General features: G+C 47.8%; 1 protein-coding gene across 1 annotated transcript; it reads left to right on the top strand.

The window, feature by feature from the left end:
- Nucleotides 1-4,517: 4,517 nt before the first annotated feature.
- Nucleotides 4,518-13,772, top strand: SLC25A47 (solute carrier family 25 member 47). The gene is made up of 6 exons (XM_065636610.1): nucleotides 4,518-4,678; nucleotides 10,423-10,466; nucleotides 10,762-10,833; nucleotides 11,094-11,276; nucleotides 12,367-12,640; nucleotides 13,486-13,772. The coding sequence occupies exons 1-6, from the start codon at nucleotides 4,651-4,653 to the stop codon at nucleotides 13,770-13,772; spliced, it is 888 nt and encodes a 295-aa protein (XP_065492682.1). The 5' UTR covers nucleotides 4,518-4,650.
- Nucleotides 13,773-14,697: the final 925 nt, after the last annotated feature.

Here is a 14,697-nt window from a genome sequence, read left to right as displayed (position 1 = left end):
TTTTTATTTAGTACCTGAAATGCAGGACAATGAGACACTTTGATGTGAAAATCCATAACACAGCTGGAGCCAGGAGGTTCCACCCCCCTTTCCACCCACCTCCACACAAGCCAAGCGCCTGGCTCTGCCAGCTCAATGTTGCTGGTGTCGCTCTTTCCAGTTCTGCTATGTGCAAACACCCAGGTGACGTAGTGGGGCAGTGCTGTTTGAACAGTCTCTTCAGTCAAGGATTTTTCTTAAATAAATTGGTCAGGAATTAATAGATATGCATGTGAGTATGATATTGCATAGCGTGAGGGGAATAGAAAATGCAGTCGGTTATGGCAGGAACATTTGGAACATATGAGGAGTGGCTAAAGACACTTGGTTTGTTCAGCCTGGAGGAGACTGAGGGGAGACCTCATTGTGGTCTACAGCTTCCTCACAAGGGGAGGAGGAAGTACAGGCAAGAAGATGTGCCAGGGGAGGTTTAGGTTGGACATTAGGAAAAGGTTCTTCACCCAGAGGGTGCTGGAGCCCTGGAACAGGCTCCCAGGGAGGCAGTCATGGCCCCAAGCCTGACAGTGTTCAAGAAGCAATTGGACAATGCCCTTAGACACATGGTGTGAATTTTGGGGTTGTCCTATGCAGGACAGGAGTTGGACTCAATGATCCTTGTGGGTCCCTTCCAACTTGGGACATTCTATGATTCTATGATTTTCTCAGCAAATCTGGCTTGACGAGCTAGCAGGTGGTGGCAGAGGCGAAAGAGGACAAGCTTCTCTTTCACTTTGCAGAGTGGATGGAATTGGTAACATCCTGGGAGTGATCTGTGGAAGGAGAGGGGTAAACAGATGCCCCTGCTTTTTTGCCTCACCTAAAAGATGTTATTTACAATTCATCACCTACCTAAAGTCTCTCTCTTCACCTTTGCCTTTACTCCATACACTTGTGCCAGTCCTCTGACCCCTCTGCCACTGTAGCCATGGAGCAGTTCTCTCTGCCTGGATGGGCAAACAGTTGCCTCCTCCCATGAAGCAAAAGCAATGTCTCATTCATCACGCGCTGTGCAAAATTAAGACATTCCTCACTTTTCTATCACTTAATTTCATAATTTCCAGATTGCTCAATATCATTAATTTCATAATTTCCAGATTGCTTAATATCATTGGTCTGTCTTTTCATCTGACAGCACCTTCCATGCTCTGCTTTCTCACAATCCCCTGTGAAATCCACTGATTTTGAACAAATTCCTCTTAAACAGTTCGCTACTGAAGGAAAGGACTTGTACATTATTCCTAGGGGAGTGCTATCCTTGTGGAGGCTCCAAGCATGCGGTTTGTGTATCAGACTTCCTAGAACATGCTTTGAGCAGACCGTCTAGGTGGAGACAAGGCACTTTCACTCATACCTTTGTAGACATGGACCATGGTGATTCTTTACAAGCTGGACTAGCCATGATGTCTGTCAGTCCTTGGACATTGTGTCAAAGGATGAGAGAAGTGACTTTGATCTGCTGAAAGCAGACCTTGAAGATCTTCCTGATAATTCAAGATTTCCTTGGGCTGTTTTTTTTCGGGCTGTCTCTCTTCACCTGTGTCATCGAGGGGCTAGGTTCTGGTGTTCCTAATGAGGCCAGTATCTGAGAGCTGGTGTATCTCTGAAACCTGAGGAAGAGGAGATGAAGGAGGAAGCTCCTTCAGCAAGGCATGAAGGACAGTGAGACCTTAAGGGCTCTGCGTCTCCAGGAGGACTCCTGGCAAGAGAGGCTGAATCTCTGCCTTGGGGAATCGCTACTCTTCCAGAAGCTCTGGCCTCACCACCATTGCGTGGTGGCCGGGCCGAGCGGGTCACACACAGCTGACGAGCACGGCATTGGATGTCATTTGCCTCTGAGTCCTGTCCAGACACCAGGAATGAAGGACTGAGGACAACAGTAGCGGTGACAGACAGTGTTTGCTTGGTTCTCATGTTACCCTGCTAAGCCCCTGTTGAGGCAAATGTCCCTGGAGTAGCTGTGCGCATGGATTCCTCCAGAGCTGGCTGGCCCTAATGACACCTTCATGGGTCGAGGCGAAATGTCTCAAGCACCAAAAGATTCTTCTTTCAGATGGCTGCCTTCTGAACGGCTTCTGTTTGCAGAGAAATTCCAGTCATGTGGAAAATGTGACTTCTCCCAGTATACCTCATCAAAAGGACTGAAAACATGATCGGAAGGTTATCAAAATGCTTGAATCTGGAATCAGCTTCATGCTATATAAAGCAAACTAATATTTTGATAGAAGCATTGGTGTGAATGAAGGTTAAAAAAAATTGAAAGGGTTAATTTTCTGTTGCATAAGGGAGGGGTTTGTGTGTTGTGGGGTTTTTTTGTGTGTGGGGGGGTTTGTTTGTTTGTTTGTTTTTATTTGTTGTTGTTGTTGTTGTTTTCCTACAATCTCAGAAGGTCTCATGAGGAAGATTCCCTTTGAAGTGTCCAGCTCAGATAGAGAAGACAGAAATTTTGCTTGGTCTTGCGCCATTTAGCGAGAAATACTGATTAGCCCTGACACATCAGTCATCCAGTGTGACATGCCAGCCAGTATCTATTTTCTTGCTGATATTGCACCAGCCACTGCAATATATAGAAAAATCCCACACAACACCCCTGGCCGTGTGGTGGAAGGGAACGCATGGCAACACGTTCATGTTGGGAATATAATGAGTTTCTTCACTTTTCCTGGAAGCAGCTCCCAGAAATGCAACATTAAACAGCAGTGTCCAAGCAGCGGTCCTGAAGGCACCAGTGACTGCTGCAGTGTGGGCTGGGGTGGCTCAGAAGGTCCCTGGTCCCTGCAGGAACCAGGAGGATTTAGGCTCCCGGGCTGGCCCTCCCGAGGGGACTGTGTCCTTGTCCCCCGTGTCACTGACACAGCAGGTTCCACACCCGGTCCTGCTGCTGGAGAGGTTCCGCAAGGACAGCAACCAGGAATGGCTGGTGGGAGAAGTGGAAACAGCACCTTTCCCTGCACTTGGCACATACAAGCTGTTGACGAACTGTTAATAACTCCTGTACAGTCACTAGGTGTGACAAGGAAAAGCTACTGAATAACCCGGTGTGCTTTAGCAGCTACATTGCTATCTCTCTAGATAATATTTTACTTCTGGTTTAAATTTTTGCTGTCCTTGCATGATGCTACACTGCAATAAACTGTTCTTTCCAGTGCAGAAAGTATTCAGGGAAGAACGTGTAAGAAATTATGGGAAGCAAGTTTCTAAAAATCCTTTAATGTTCAGTTCCTAGAAACTCTGAGCTTTGACAGTGAGCTGTGCTATACGTCACGGACACATCAGCCCATTCAAACTGTGCACTTCAGTGAGAAAGAGGTTCTTGTGAAATGTGTGAGAGACAGTACTGGGGATTAAAGTCCTCGCTCCTCTGTGAAGCTGACCCATGGGGGCAGCAGCCGTGAAATTTTCTTTTCACTTTACTGATGATGTGCCTTGGCTCTGACCCGCGGAAACCTCTTCAAGAGGAGTACAATTCAGGTCACGACTTGGCAAGCCCTTCACTGCATCGGGACTTTGGTTTCCAGGTTCACCCCTGGCAAAACTTAACCTCTCTGGTGTAGATGTGGCAGCCCTCTGGTGTGGGGCTGTTGTGCAAAAATAGGCAATATGGCATTTTCTAGCACTCTTCGTTCTCCTTGATCAGCAGGTCTCTCTCTGTGCTCTTCTCTTTTCTCTGCTGAGCTCACCACCCTGTGCTGGGTGTAAATTAGGAAGAAAAAAATTAAGTACTGGACCAACCTCCTGGCAAAATCCATCTCCTCTGCAGGGTGAAACACTGGAGCATGGGCAGCAGCAATAATGATTCCTACTCGGCCAATGAACTCAGCAAGGAGCCGACATTGGAAAGGGGGTTGGGAGGCTGAGTCAAAAGTGAAAAGCCGGAGCTCCTCTGGGCACTTGGGAAACTACCCTGCACCCTGAAAGGGAAACAAATGCTTTGTAGGTGGTTGAATTTATTTCTGGGCTTCACCACGTGTATACACAGTAGGTAATAATTTGTGGGGGTCTGGGCAAAGGTTTAGGGTCAACTGAGTGGGCTAGGAAAGCCAAGGAAAATTCCTTGGTAAGGGCTACAAGGAATTTTCCTTGCTGGGAAGGGGGTCTGCTCCATCAGAAGCAGGAAGGGTGCACTGGGATAGGGGAAAGAGGCATCTCATACACAGCCACCTGTGCCACATCTCCATGGTGCAGGGCAAAGGTGTCCTCTGGCAAACAAGGGTGTAAGGCTGTCTTCTGGGGTTAATAAGTGCAACGGGGAACGGCCCCATCACAGCTGGCATTACCCTGCAAGGCACGACTCCTCGTGATTTTCCAAGCAGAAAGGCATTGAGGACAGCAGCCCTGGCACAGCGTTGCTGGGTTTCACGGGATTACTTATTCACTGTGTTCCTGGAACAGCTCCAGGCTTCCCGTTTCCGCCTCGAGTGTACGAATTCATCCAGTATTCACAAGGCTTACAATCCCCAGAGGCAAGACAAGACAGTAGGAAGGTGCTTCATATTGCAAATCGCACTGTCTCCAAAGGACCTGCGGTGCTCTGGAAGGACCGAACCGGTATCCTCCTTTCTTCTACCTCCCTAACGCTTAATCAGGGTAATTAAGGCAGCAGACTCAGTCTGGATGGATTTCATTGCCGGAGCCGTTGGAGGTAAATACATGAAGTAGTGCTTGTTGATGAAAGCAGGTTGCTGTGTTTCTTTCTTGTTTAGCTAATGGGCAGGTCTCAATGGCAGAGCTGAGAGCTTTTCAATGGGGGCTGCTTGTTAAAAGTGCATTCTTCCTTATTAAATGGAAAATGTCATCAGAGCAGGTTCACAGAGCTACTGGAGAGGCAGAGCTGCAATTTTGTCGGCTGAGGTCATTGCCGCGCAATCTTCTCCAGCCTAATTGCCGCGGGACAGGACAAAACTCTGATAGGAAGACACTAAGTGGAATGCGTTGCTGCAGATACAAACTGGCGAGTAATGCCCAGACAGCAAAACTTCGCGTGTCTGGTGCCAGGGGGTTCTGGCAGGCTATCAGGTCACAGCTCTGGGGGGCTGAGAATGTGATTTGTGAGACGGGAGGGGTAGAGGCATGGCTTTTTGTAGTGAGGACAGTCTGAATGAACGACCTTTGGCTTAGTTTAGGTTGCAGCTGTGATGGTAATTTCAGTGCAGGCGAGCTGCGTAGCAGGCTTTGAGCTGGGAGAAAATAGGTTACTTATATATAAAAAAAGTAAAAGGAGAAAAATGTGATTTATTTCTAGACATTTTTAGGACATTTACCGCTCAAACCCAGCTTTGTTTTAAACAACAAAACTTAGTCACTGGTCTCATTTTTTTTCTGAAATCTTCCCAGACTTAACAGAGTATCGAATACCAAGACAAAAGCCTTGGAGTTGCCACTGCCAGAAAGGACAGGTAAACCTGCCAGATGGCTGAGACGCCCAGCCCAAGCTTGCACGTCAGATCTCACTTTGAGATCTTCTGGAATTTGGCAGTTTCCCTCACCAGGAGCAGCCTGTGGACCTGGTGCAGATGTGAATTCCCTGGGAAGAACCATGATGAGTTTTACACCCTTATTGCTCATCATGCAAAGTGTGCAAGTGGGGTGAGGTTCTGGCATCTCAGCGGCATCCAGCCCTGGAGGTGCCAGTTGCTCGGGGTGTTGAACTTCCCAGGGTGCTGGGGGACCCTGCTCAGGAAGGACCCTTCATGGGAGAGGGGAATCTAACCAGCAGCTCCATAGCAGCTTTCCCTTTCCCTCTTTCCTTTCTGACTTCAAAGTACCCAGTGGAGATGGTAGTCTTGTGCTGAGGCTAGCAACAGGACACCCATCCCAGAAGGATTCACCAAACCTCCTCTGAGACCTCCTGTTAATGACTGACCTCATCTCAGCAGGGCAGCAACAGTTGTGTTTGCTCCTTGGACTTCTTTCCTTTGTTGGCACAGTTGTGGTTAAGCTAGTTAAGGATAACCTTCTTTTGCAAGGGAATGTGGAGAGCTGAAAACACAGTTTCAAAGTGGCCATTCACCTTGGCCTTCAGCCTCAGCTCCCGTGCTAGGTCACGGTTTGTGTGATGCCTTGCTGTCGGGGTACCAGCGTCATGTGCCACCCTGCCATGCAGCAAGCATCTCCCGTGAATGCCCTGGAAACAGGCTGATCCTGGGAGGATGCAGGCTTGGGAGCTCCAGCTGGGACCAGAAATGTCTCTGCTTGTTTTAATGCACTTCACTTGTCCCAGGGAGTCAGAGAGCAAGATTTTCCATCCCGTCATCTGTGTCCAGCTTGGAGCTTTCCTAAGAGGGATAACGCGACTTTTCATTGGCAAACAGGGGTGTTTCGTGGCATGCTGTTCCCTGCTGGGAGCTTGCACATAGACATGTGCAAGGTACTTGGGCAGGGCTTCAGGGCCACGGTCCTTACCCCAAAATGAAGTGGATTCCAAGGGTGGGACCCTTAAAATTACCTGTGACAACTGGGGTAGTTTTGGTCCTGAGCTTATTTCATGGCTTGTGTTTGTTACAGTTGAAGCAGTTGTCGCTTTCCCAAGGAGGCTGCAAACTCAGCTGAAGTGCATCAGACAACTCAAGAAGCAGCATAAATAATAAGAGTTTCTGTTTAGTCAATTACATTCTTGTGACCTTGATCTGTTTTCAGAGTGTTTTGCACAAAACATGGCTTAAGCACCACAGAAAACCAGCAGAGTTGCTGCCCCTTTTGAATGTCATGGAATGATCCAGCCCAGCTCAGTCACCTGCACAAATATTGTGCATCTCCACTGAGTTATTGCTTCTGCGGCCATGGGACAAGCTCAGCATCTTCAGCCAGGGAAACAGTGATCTGCTGTGACTCCAGATGGAAACAACGTGAGAGAAACATGCTCAGTGACTGTGGAGACTTTCAGTAACTACTAAATGGGGCTGAATGTTGTGGAAAGCAGCTCTTCTGTAAGGATGTCCTTCTTGACCAATAAAGCTGAGCAGGAGATTGGACTAGAGACCTTCCGAGGTCCCTTCCAACTTGAATTTTCCTATGACCCCATATGTATTTTCTAGCCCTGCTACTACAGCAGCTCAGGCCATGGCAGGGGATGACTTGACTCTTGTGCGAGGTGTAGAGATTGGGGAAGGGGAAGCTGAGGTTCACCCAGCACTGACAAAACAGCAGGGTCTGCCTGGGCTTCTCCACATCTTACTGCAAGGTTGCACACCAGTCACACGCTGTTCAAGGACAGATAAAATAGTCCTCCTACAGAGAGAACATGCCGTCTCCTTGTCCTTACAGCTAAAGCAGCTTCTGCTGGCCACTGCCAGGGCTGTGTTACTGGATGGAGTTCAGATTGTTTAGGGTATGGGGCACTTCTTATGTTCCCAGCTCTTCACAAAGTAAAGGTCTTTGGAAGTTGCTGTCTCCCCATCCAGTGCAAGGGCTATGATTCCTGCTTCTCCCTGGGTCTCTCAACCAGGTGTTTGCCCACAGCCCAGAGCTGTTGAAGCCTGGTGGGCTCCACATGGCTGCGGCAAGCTCTCTGCTGTGACCATTGCAGTGGCCACGTTGCCAGGATCTCTCCATTTTTGAATTACCTGTTTGAAGTGTCCTGACTGGTGAAGAGACCGAGTATTCCAGTTTTGTCCTTGTACTCTGTGTGTGTGCAGGGGATGCTGCAACCACCGCACAATACCTGAGAATGTCTCCAATAAAGTAGGCATGAAAAATGGCTCACTACAACCCAACGAACATCATTCACCTGGTTTTGCCATTTACTTCCTAGTCACAGGGGATGCAGTGTTACTCAGCAGGAGTCTCACAAGATCCTTCTCCCATATTTCATGCCATGCTATACATTGCTGGCCTTGTTCGATTCTGCTGTGCAAATAGGGCATGTGTGGGTCATGCTATCTTTGTCTCAGGCTATTTATACTGTGTGACGTTGTGCAGAGCCCTTCTTCATCAGCCTTTGATGGACTTGGCTGAGCTCCTCAGCTCTGACAGCTTAACTCCTTGGAGTGCTTTGGCTCTTAAGGAGTGCAGTGCATGGCAGGCTGTGGTTGTTCAGAGGTTTGGAGTGGGAATAAAGTGGAAATGTTTGGTTCTTGGAGGACCTAAGGTGAGTGGGAGACTTTAGGACTGAGAAGCAATGGGAAATAGGATGTTTTTGGGCAAAACTGCTTTATTTTGTCTATGTTGCTGATGTTTCTGCATCTTAAAGTGTGAACAGGGCAATTTCTGTGGAAGGGAGGACACTTCTTGTCAAACACTGACCCAGATCAGCCTCGGTACCTGATGTGCACAAAACAAGGCTCCTACCTTTCTGAGCTGGTGGAACAAGCCAGGACTTAGCTGTGCAAGGCACATGGTTCCCCTGAGTCACCACGGTCTGCTCAGCTTGCATTTGCTGCCTCTAAGGTTCAGAAGTCTGAAACCCATGCGATGCCAAACTCTCTTGGCTGGGACAGGTTCTTGGGCCAGGGGACCTGGCCTCTGAGGTCAGCACGGTCACACTGACATTGACTTATGCGCTGCTCTTCGCCGGCTGGCGGGGCCCGTGTTTGCTGTCTGCCTCTGGCTGATGGCCGGGAATCTGGGACAGTGCAGGTGGCCCCGGGTGACTTTGTCCGTTGTCGCTCTCTGTTTGGACCAGAAGCATTTCTCCTTTGAGTCATATTACTCTGTGTGATCACTCTAGCTGTCTCTCTTCCAATCTGATCTCATTTTGGTTTTGAAATTCTTGGCCCCTTTTTAATCTTCATTGCTATTTATCTGGTGACAGATTTGATAGATGTTTTTACAGCAGAAACCTCATTTTTCTTCAAGCAAGAGGCTGCTGGTTCTTTTCTTCTGAGTAAAGCACCTTGAGATTGTCTCCTGGTGGCTCACACTAGCAGCTGCTGCTTTTTCCAGAAGGCAGTAGGGCTTTCCAGAGCTCCCAAGCAGCCGTGTAATCACACATGAACATGCCTAGCGAAGTGCTCACAGTGACTAATACATTTTTAAGTATCTTTTGCCTGGCTCCCTGAAGGGCTCATCCATCGCTTTTATGAGCTTGATCTCCATCTAAATAACTCACATGGATACAGCTCCATCATCCTCCAGCCTGATTTCGTCTCAGATGTCTTAAGCAGCAGATGTACTGGGAGGAAGTGAGCTAGTCAGCTCTTATCATCTGTTGTATCTGCCAACAGATGCATTTAGATTAGAGCTGAGAAATGCAGTGGACAGGCAGAGACAGTGGGTGATCTATCTGTTCCTTGGCCAAGAGAAGCCCATGTTTGAACTCTTTCACTCTCCATATCTGCCATCAAGGCATTAACTTTGATTGCATTTCCAACTCCAGCAGCTATTTTAAGGTTTCAAAACGAGCTTGGCTGTTGACAGAGGACCGACAACCCCCTCCATCAGGCTGGACATGCTGTCACTGCCGCAGGCAGGGAGTCGCGGTCAGCTGGCGCGCGGGGCGTGCTGCTGAGCATGCCGGCTTTGCGCGTGGCCATCGCTAATCCCTCGCTGCCCCGTAATCCTGCTGAGCCCCGAGCGGCAGAGGGCGAGTGGCCTCACTGCAGAGCAGCGCTGGTGGTTCTGCTGCACCCCAGTGTCACACCAGCCTGCCAGGGCTCAAAGAAACCTTCATTTTTGCTCCTTGTTCTGCTCTTGCAGCAGTCTGGTGCACGAAAGAGGTGCACCTTAGAGGCTTAGTCCAGCATGGTGCTGTGGGCCCTAACGCCCAATGAATTCTGCACCCAAGGCTCTAGATGTGCTTTGTAAAGTGCAGCCAGCATGTGTCCTGTCCCTGGAGTGCAGGATGCAGCAGAAGTACCTCTCTAGTCTTCAAGACTACAAGATTCAAGATTGCTGAGAGCCTGTAATGCCTGAGGACCACCTCTCTTTTACAGATGTCCTTGTGACTGCTGCTTTTATTCCTTAATATTTCCAAATCAAACATGGAGAACCAAAATTGCTCCAGAGGCCCTCTTGTGTGAATGGGGATGCTCTGCACCTCACATGAGGGTGCTTAGTCATAGTCCAAAGATATTTTACTGCTTCAGGTGAGAGAGGGAACAAAAACAGTCTGACATCATACAAGTCATCTTTTCAGCCTTCCTGCAGTGGTGTTCTCAGTGTTTCCCCAGTCCTGGCTTGTACTGGGGTGTTATTCCTCCTGATTAGTTTCCTGTGACACTTGGATTCCTCTCTGAGAGTGTCTTGGTCACAGAGAGAAATCTGAGCATTCTGCTTTGTCATTCTTGGCTCAAACTTCATTGCTGGAGCTTGAAAAAGGTCTGGTGCCAAGCATGGCAGGGCTCCGAAGCTGCATTTTTCTGCTGTTCCCCCAATGACTTCGCACAGTGGGGCAAAATGCTCTGTTGCAATGTGCCCTGTTAACCATCTCCAACACACTCTCTGTTTCAGGTGGTCTAAGCACAGCAGTGGGTTATCCGCTGGACACAGTGAAGGTATGGCATGGAGCTTTATTTCTTGACTACAGACTGAAAATGAACAGGCTCTTTTGCTTTCCCCTCCCCCTTTCTAGAAATCTAGTCCCATAGCAGTGCTTTCATCTTTGTTAAAATCAACATATTTCACTCTATTTGGTTGTGTTGTTTCTCTCTTAAAAAAAAAGTAAATCGCGTGGTCATGCTATTTTATGGTTAATTATCTGGTTTGCTCCTATGGCTTTTTTGTTTGTCTGTTTGTTTTGGTTTTTTTGAATCTAATATCTACATTTTAAAGTTGTCCCTATATTCCTAGGTGAGAATTCAGACCGAGAGGCATTACAATGGGATTTGGCACTGCATTCAGGAAACATACAGGACAGAAAAAGTAAGTGCCTTACATCAGAGTTGCTGACACCAGTTATGAATGACTTGCTGCAGAGAAGCAGAGCTGTTGGTGGGGGAGGATGGGCAGCAGTTACATACAACTATTTGTTGGGAGAAAAGTCAGGATGAAATTTAGCTTTGCCAGTGAACTGTAAGATGGAAATAAGTTTTGGCTCAGCAATGTAGGGACAGTGTTTTTGGGTAGATGCTTTGCATGCCATTCACTTTACAAAAAGTTGTTTTATCTCTGTTTCCAACTAGATTTGGGGATTTTACAAAGGTGTGTCTGCATCAGTCCTTGCAGTATCAGTGATTTCTTCTGTTTCGTTTGGCACGTACAAAAACTTCCTTTGTACCATCTGCAAGCTGCGATACGGGGCTGCAGACGCAAAGCCATCCAAGCTGGATGTTTCTCTTGCTGGAGGTGCTGCCGGTGCTGCCCGGGTAGGTCAACAGCCGAAAGGGAAAGCACAACAAGAGGTCTTGTTCACAAACATAGGAGCCTGGGAAAGCACTGAGTGTTTTCTGTCTGGGAGGCCACGGGGGAGCCTGCACAAACCCGGTGGGTTTGTTTTCAGAGGGGTCACACTCTGCCTGTGCTGCCCTCTCCCTTGTCGGCTCCACAGCGTGGCCACACTCTGCCAGGCAGCTCATGCCAGATCTGGTTTAGAGTTCCAAAACACTTAAGAACTCATTATTAAGAACGACATGGACCTTGGCAGCAAACACAGAAAAAGGAAGGAAAACAACCTGGGCAGCAAACTTTCCAAGTGGCTCTGACGATATATTTATATAAGAAAGACGTAACTCCGTGTGTTAGAGCTCAGGCTGGTGCTCTGACGGTGGCTGCACAAGCCCGGCACAGTGTTGCTGTAGCAATGGGCAGTACACAACGTTGCCTCGCCAGGACTCGAAACTCAGCGGGGCATCACTAAGAGGTGACGCTGCATGGCAAATGTGCATGATCCCAGAACAGGGAGGTGAGGCTGAATTCAGGAGCACTTTCTCATCAGCAGATGGATTTCTGTCAGCATCTGCAGGAGCTCAGCCCAGCACTCTGATGGCGTGCTGGGCAGAAACATGCACCCAGTCACAGGCAATCCTCTTACAGAGCAGTCCCGATGGTCACGTTTCTAGGTGTTTCCTAGCAGGCAATGACTCCATTTAACATAGGTTAATGTTTTTAAAGTCTTTATGGCCTTGGTTCCAAATACAGATAAATAGAAGAGCCTTGATGTATGCTACCCTGTAGCTAAGGACATTCCCTTTCCATGCTCACCTGGTTTAAAAAGTTGTTACAGGTGTTTAATATACCCTGCTGATTTCTGCCTTGCCTTCCACTCCTCACTGTGCATCTCACATAGGTGTCCTGTGGCTGCTGGGTGGGATTTAGCACAGACGGAGGGGAGGAGGCTGGAACTTGCAGGTTTCACGTAATATTTTTGCCTGAAAGTACGGGAGAGAAGGAATTTGCAGGAGAAGGATCAAAACACTGTTTAAACATGAAAGGTTAAAATATCGTCCTCTGTTACAGGTTTTGTTGATGACCCCAAGTGAAGTGGCTAAAGTTCGCATGCAGACTCAGAGGAACCCACATCCTTCCACTGCATCTCCCCAGTCTGTTTCCAAGCCCAAGTACCAAGGATCTCTGCACTGCCTGAAGGTGATTGCCAAGGAGGAAGGTTTCGGGGGTCTCTACAAGGGCTGCTCTGCATTACTCTGCAGGGATTGCTCCTCTTCTGCGATATATTTCCTTACCTATTCTGCTCTGTGCGACTGGCTCACCCCAGCTGGGAAAAATAAACCAGGTAGGTATTGGAAAGCATCTGGCCTTATCTGCAAAAATGGCTTATTTAGTACCACACTGAGGGAAACCAGGCTCTCAGCAAACATCACTCAGCACCTGTGAAACCTCACCCAGATGTGCTCCTCACGTGGGTTGCTGTGTGTTTGCTTCCTGGTGTCACGGGGCCGTTTGTGCCCTCCTGGCATGGGTGCCAGCAGCCTGGGAGTGCGAGCTGCGCAGCATGACCTGGTCCCTCAGCAGCTGCTCCTCTTCCTGTGGGAGGGGCGTTCATGGCACGCTCTGGTGCCTGGTATGTGGAAATGAAATCCTCTTCATGCAGAAAAAGGGTACGTAACTAGAAATGAAACACGGGAAAATCCTCCCAGGAGCCATCACGGAGCATGGATCAAGGTGAGTCCGGAGCTTGAGAATAAATCTCAAGTGCAGAATGTAACAACACTTAAGTTTCCTTGTTGTGATTTGGCTCCAAAAAACAATTATCCACTTTGAGAAAAGATCAAAGACATGACATTCAGAGAGAGCATCTTCCTGAGAATTATAAAAATAAGTAAACCCAGCTGGAGAAGGTGTGGGCGCTCTCAGGCTGCATCACATCTAGTTTGTGTGGTGTTAAATTAGATGCTGCCTCTGCACGAACCAGTATGATATGTGCAAAAATGAGCATGCTGTGAAACTGAGAGACCATGCAGTTTGTGTGAGCTCACTGAAAACCTCACAACTGCAAGAGCTGGACAAAATAACTGCTGAAAGACATGAAAGTTAACCCAGTTACTTAACAAATCTGAGACACCTGCAGTCGTATCAGTGCAAGGCTCGAGTTAACTGCTCCTCCCTTTGCTCCTGTAGGTTTCCTCGTTGTCCTGCTTTCTGGTGGCTTTGCTGGAGTCCTGGCCTGGGGATTAGCTACTCCCATGGATGTCATTAAATCAAGGATGCAAACAGATGAATCAGATCAGCATAAGTACAAAGGTCTCATCCACTGTGCTAGAGAAAGCGTGAGAAAGGAGGGTGCAAAAGTGCTTTTCAAAGGACTGGGGTTGAACTGCATTCGTGCCTTTCCTGTGAATATGATGGTGTTTGTAACGTATGAAGCTGTGCTGAGAGTTACAGATCATTATACAAACAAAAAATAACTTGTGCCACTCTGTTCAAGGGTGTATTTTGTTTACTTTGTTTTGTTGTAACACAATATCCACAATTGCTGAACGTTGTCTCCTTTGATGGGCAGTGTAAGAAGCATAGACATTTCAGCACAAAACTGGATGGCTGACGGCTTTGTTTTATTCTTATAGGATTACAAACTCATCAGGGAGTCTCAGACTTAGATACAACCTCCCTTTTATCTCATTAATATATTTAGACTGTAGCTGCTGCTCAGGCCCTTGAAACATTGGGAAATATTTATGTTCTAAAAAGCTGATAGTCTCACCAGAATTTTTGGTAGAGGATTCATTTTATTTTTTACTGGCACAGGAAATGATCTTCACAACCAAGGGAAGAGCTGGGGGAGCTTGTGTAAGATTTAACACCACCCAGTGCTATTTACACGTAATGCCTGTATTGCATTCCATGAGTAACTGAACAGATTTGCACTTTGGGCTGCAACTTTTCCTTCCCAGCTGTAATTTTCCCAAAGTACTCTACAATTATATCCCTTTGGTAGCCCCTGAAATATGAACCTCCTTGCTTTTTCCTGTCATTATTTAATGACTGGCAGACATAGTCTGTTTACCTAATCATGCTAACAGCCTCACGGAAAGTGAAACCAGGCAGGGGTTCTTGTAAACTGAGTGATTTTCTCAATGTGCAGCCCTGAGCCGCTCCCATCATCCGTCCCCTCCGGGAGGCTGAGGCACCGCGGCTCTCCGGAGCTGGGCACGGCTTGGCACGCAATCTGTTCTCACCCCAGAGGGAGGGGAGGAATAGATGCAAAACCTCTTTGCTTCTCAAAGGAAGGGCTGCCATAAAATCCATGCGCTGCGGGGTTAGGCAAGTTAAAGGAGAATTGCAAAGTTGTCCAGTTTAACTAAGATTTACTACTTTTAAAATGCATATACT

This window comes from Caloenas nicobarica, chromosome 5, assembly GCF_036013445.1.
Source record: "Caloenas nicobarica isolate bCalNic1 chromosome 5, bCalNic1.hap1, whole genome shotgun sequence".
NCBI classification, from domain to species: Eukaryota; Metazoa; Chordata; class Aves; order Columbiformes; family Columbidae; genus Caloenas; species Caloenas nicobarica.
This window is presented reverse-complemented; position numbering and strand designations above follow the sequence as displayed.

Excerpts from the sequence above, each read along its gene's own strand:
- SLC25A47 (XM_065636610.1), top strand. The coding sequence starts at position 4,651 with ATGGATTTCATTGCCGGAGCCGTTGGAG. Across the intron at positions 4,679-10,422 it reads CATTGCCGGAGCCGTTGGAG|GTGGTCTAAGCACAGCAGTG; the intron begins GTAAATACATGA and ends TCTCTGTTTCAG. Across the intron at positions 10,467-10,761 it reads ATCCGCTGGACACAGTGAAG|GTGAGAATTCAGACCGAGAG; the intron begins GTATGGCATGGA and ends CTATATTCCTAG.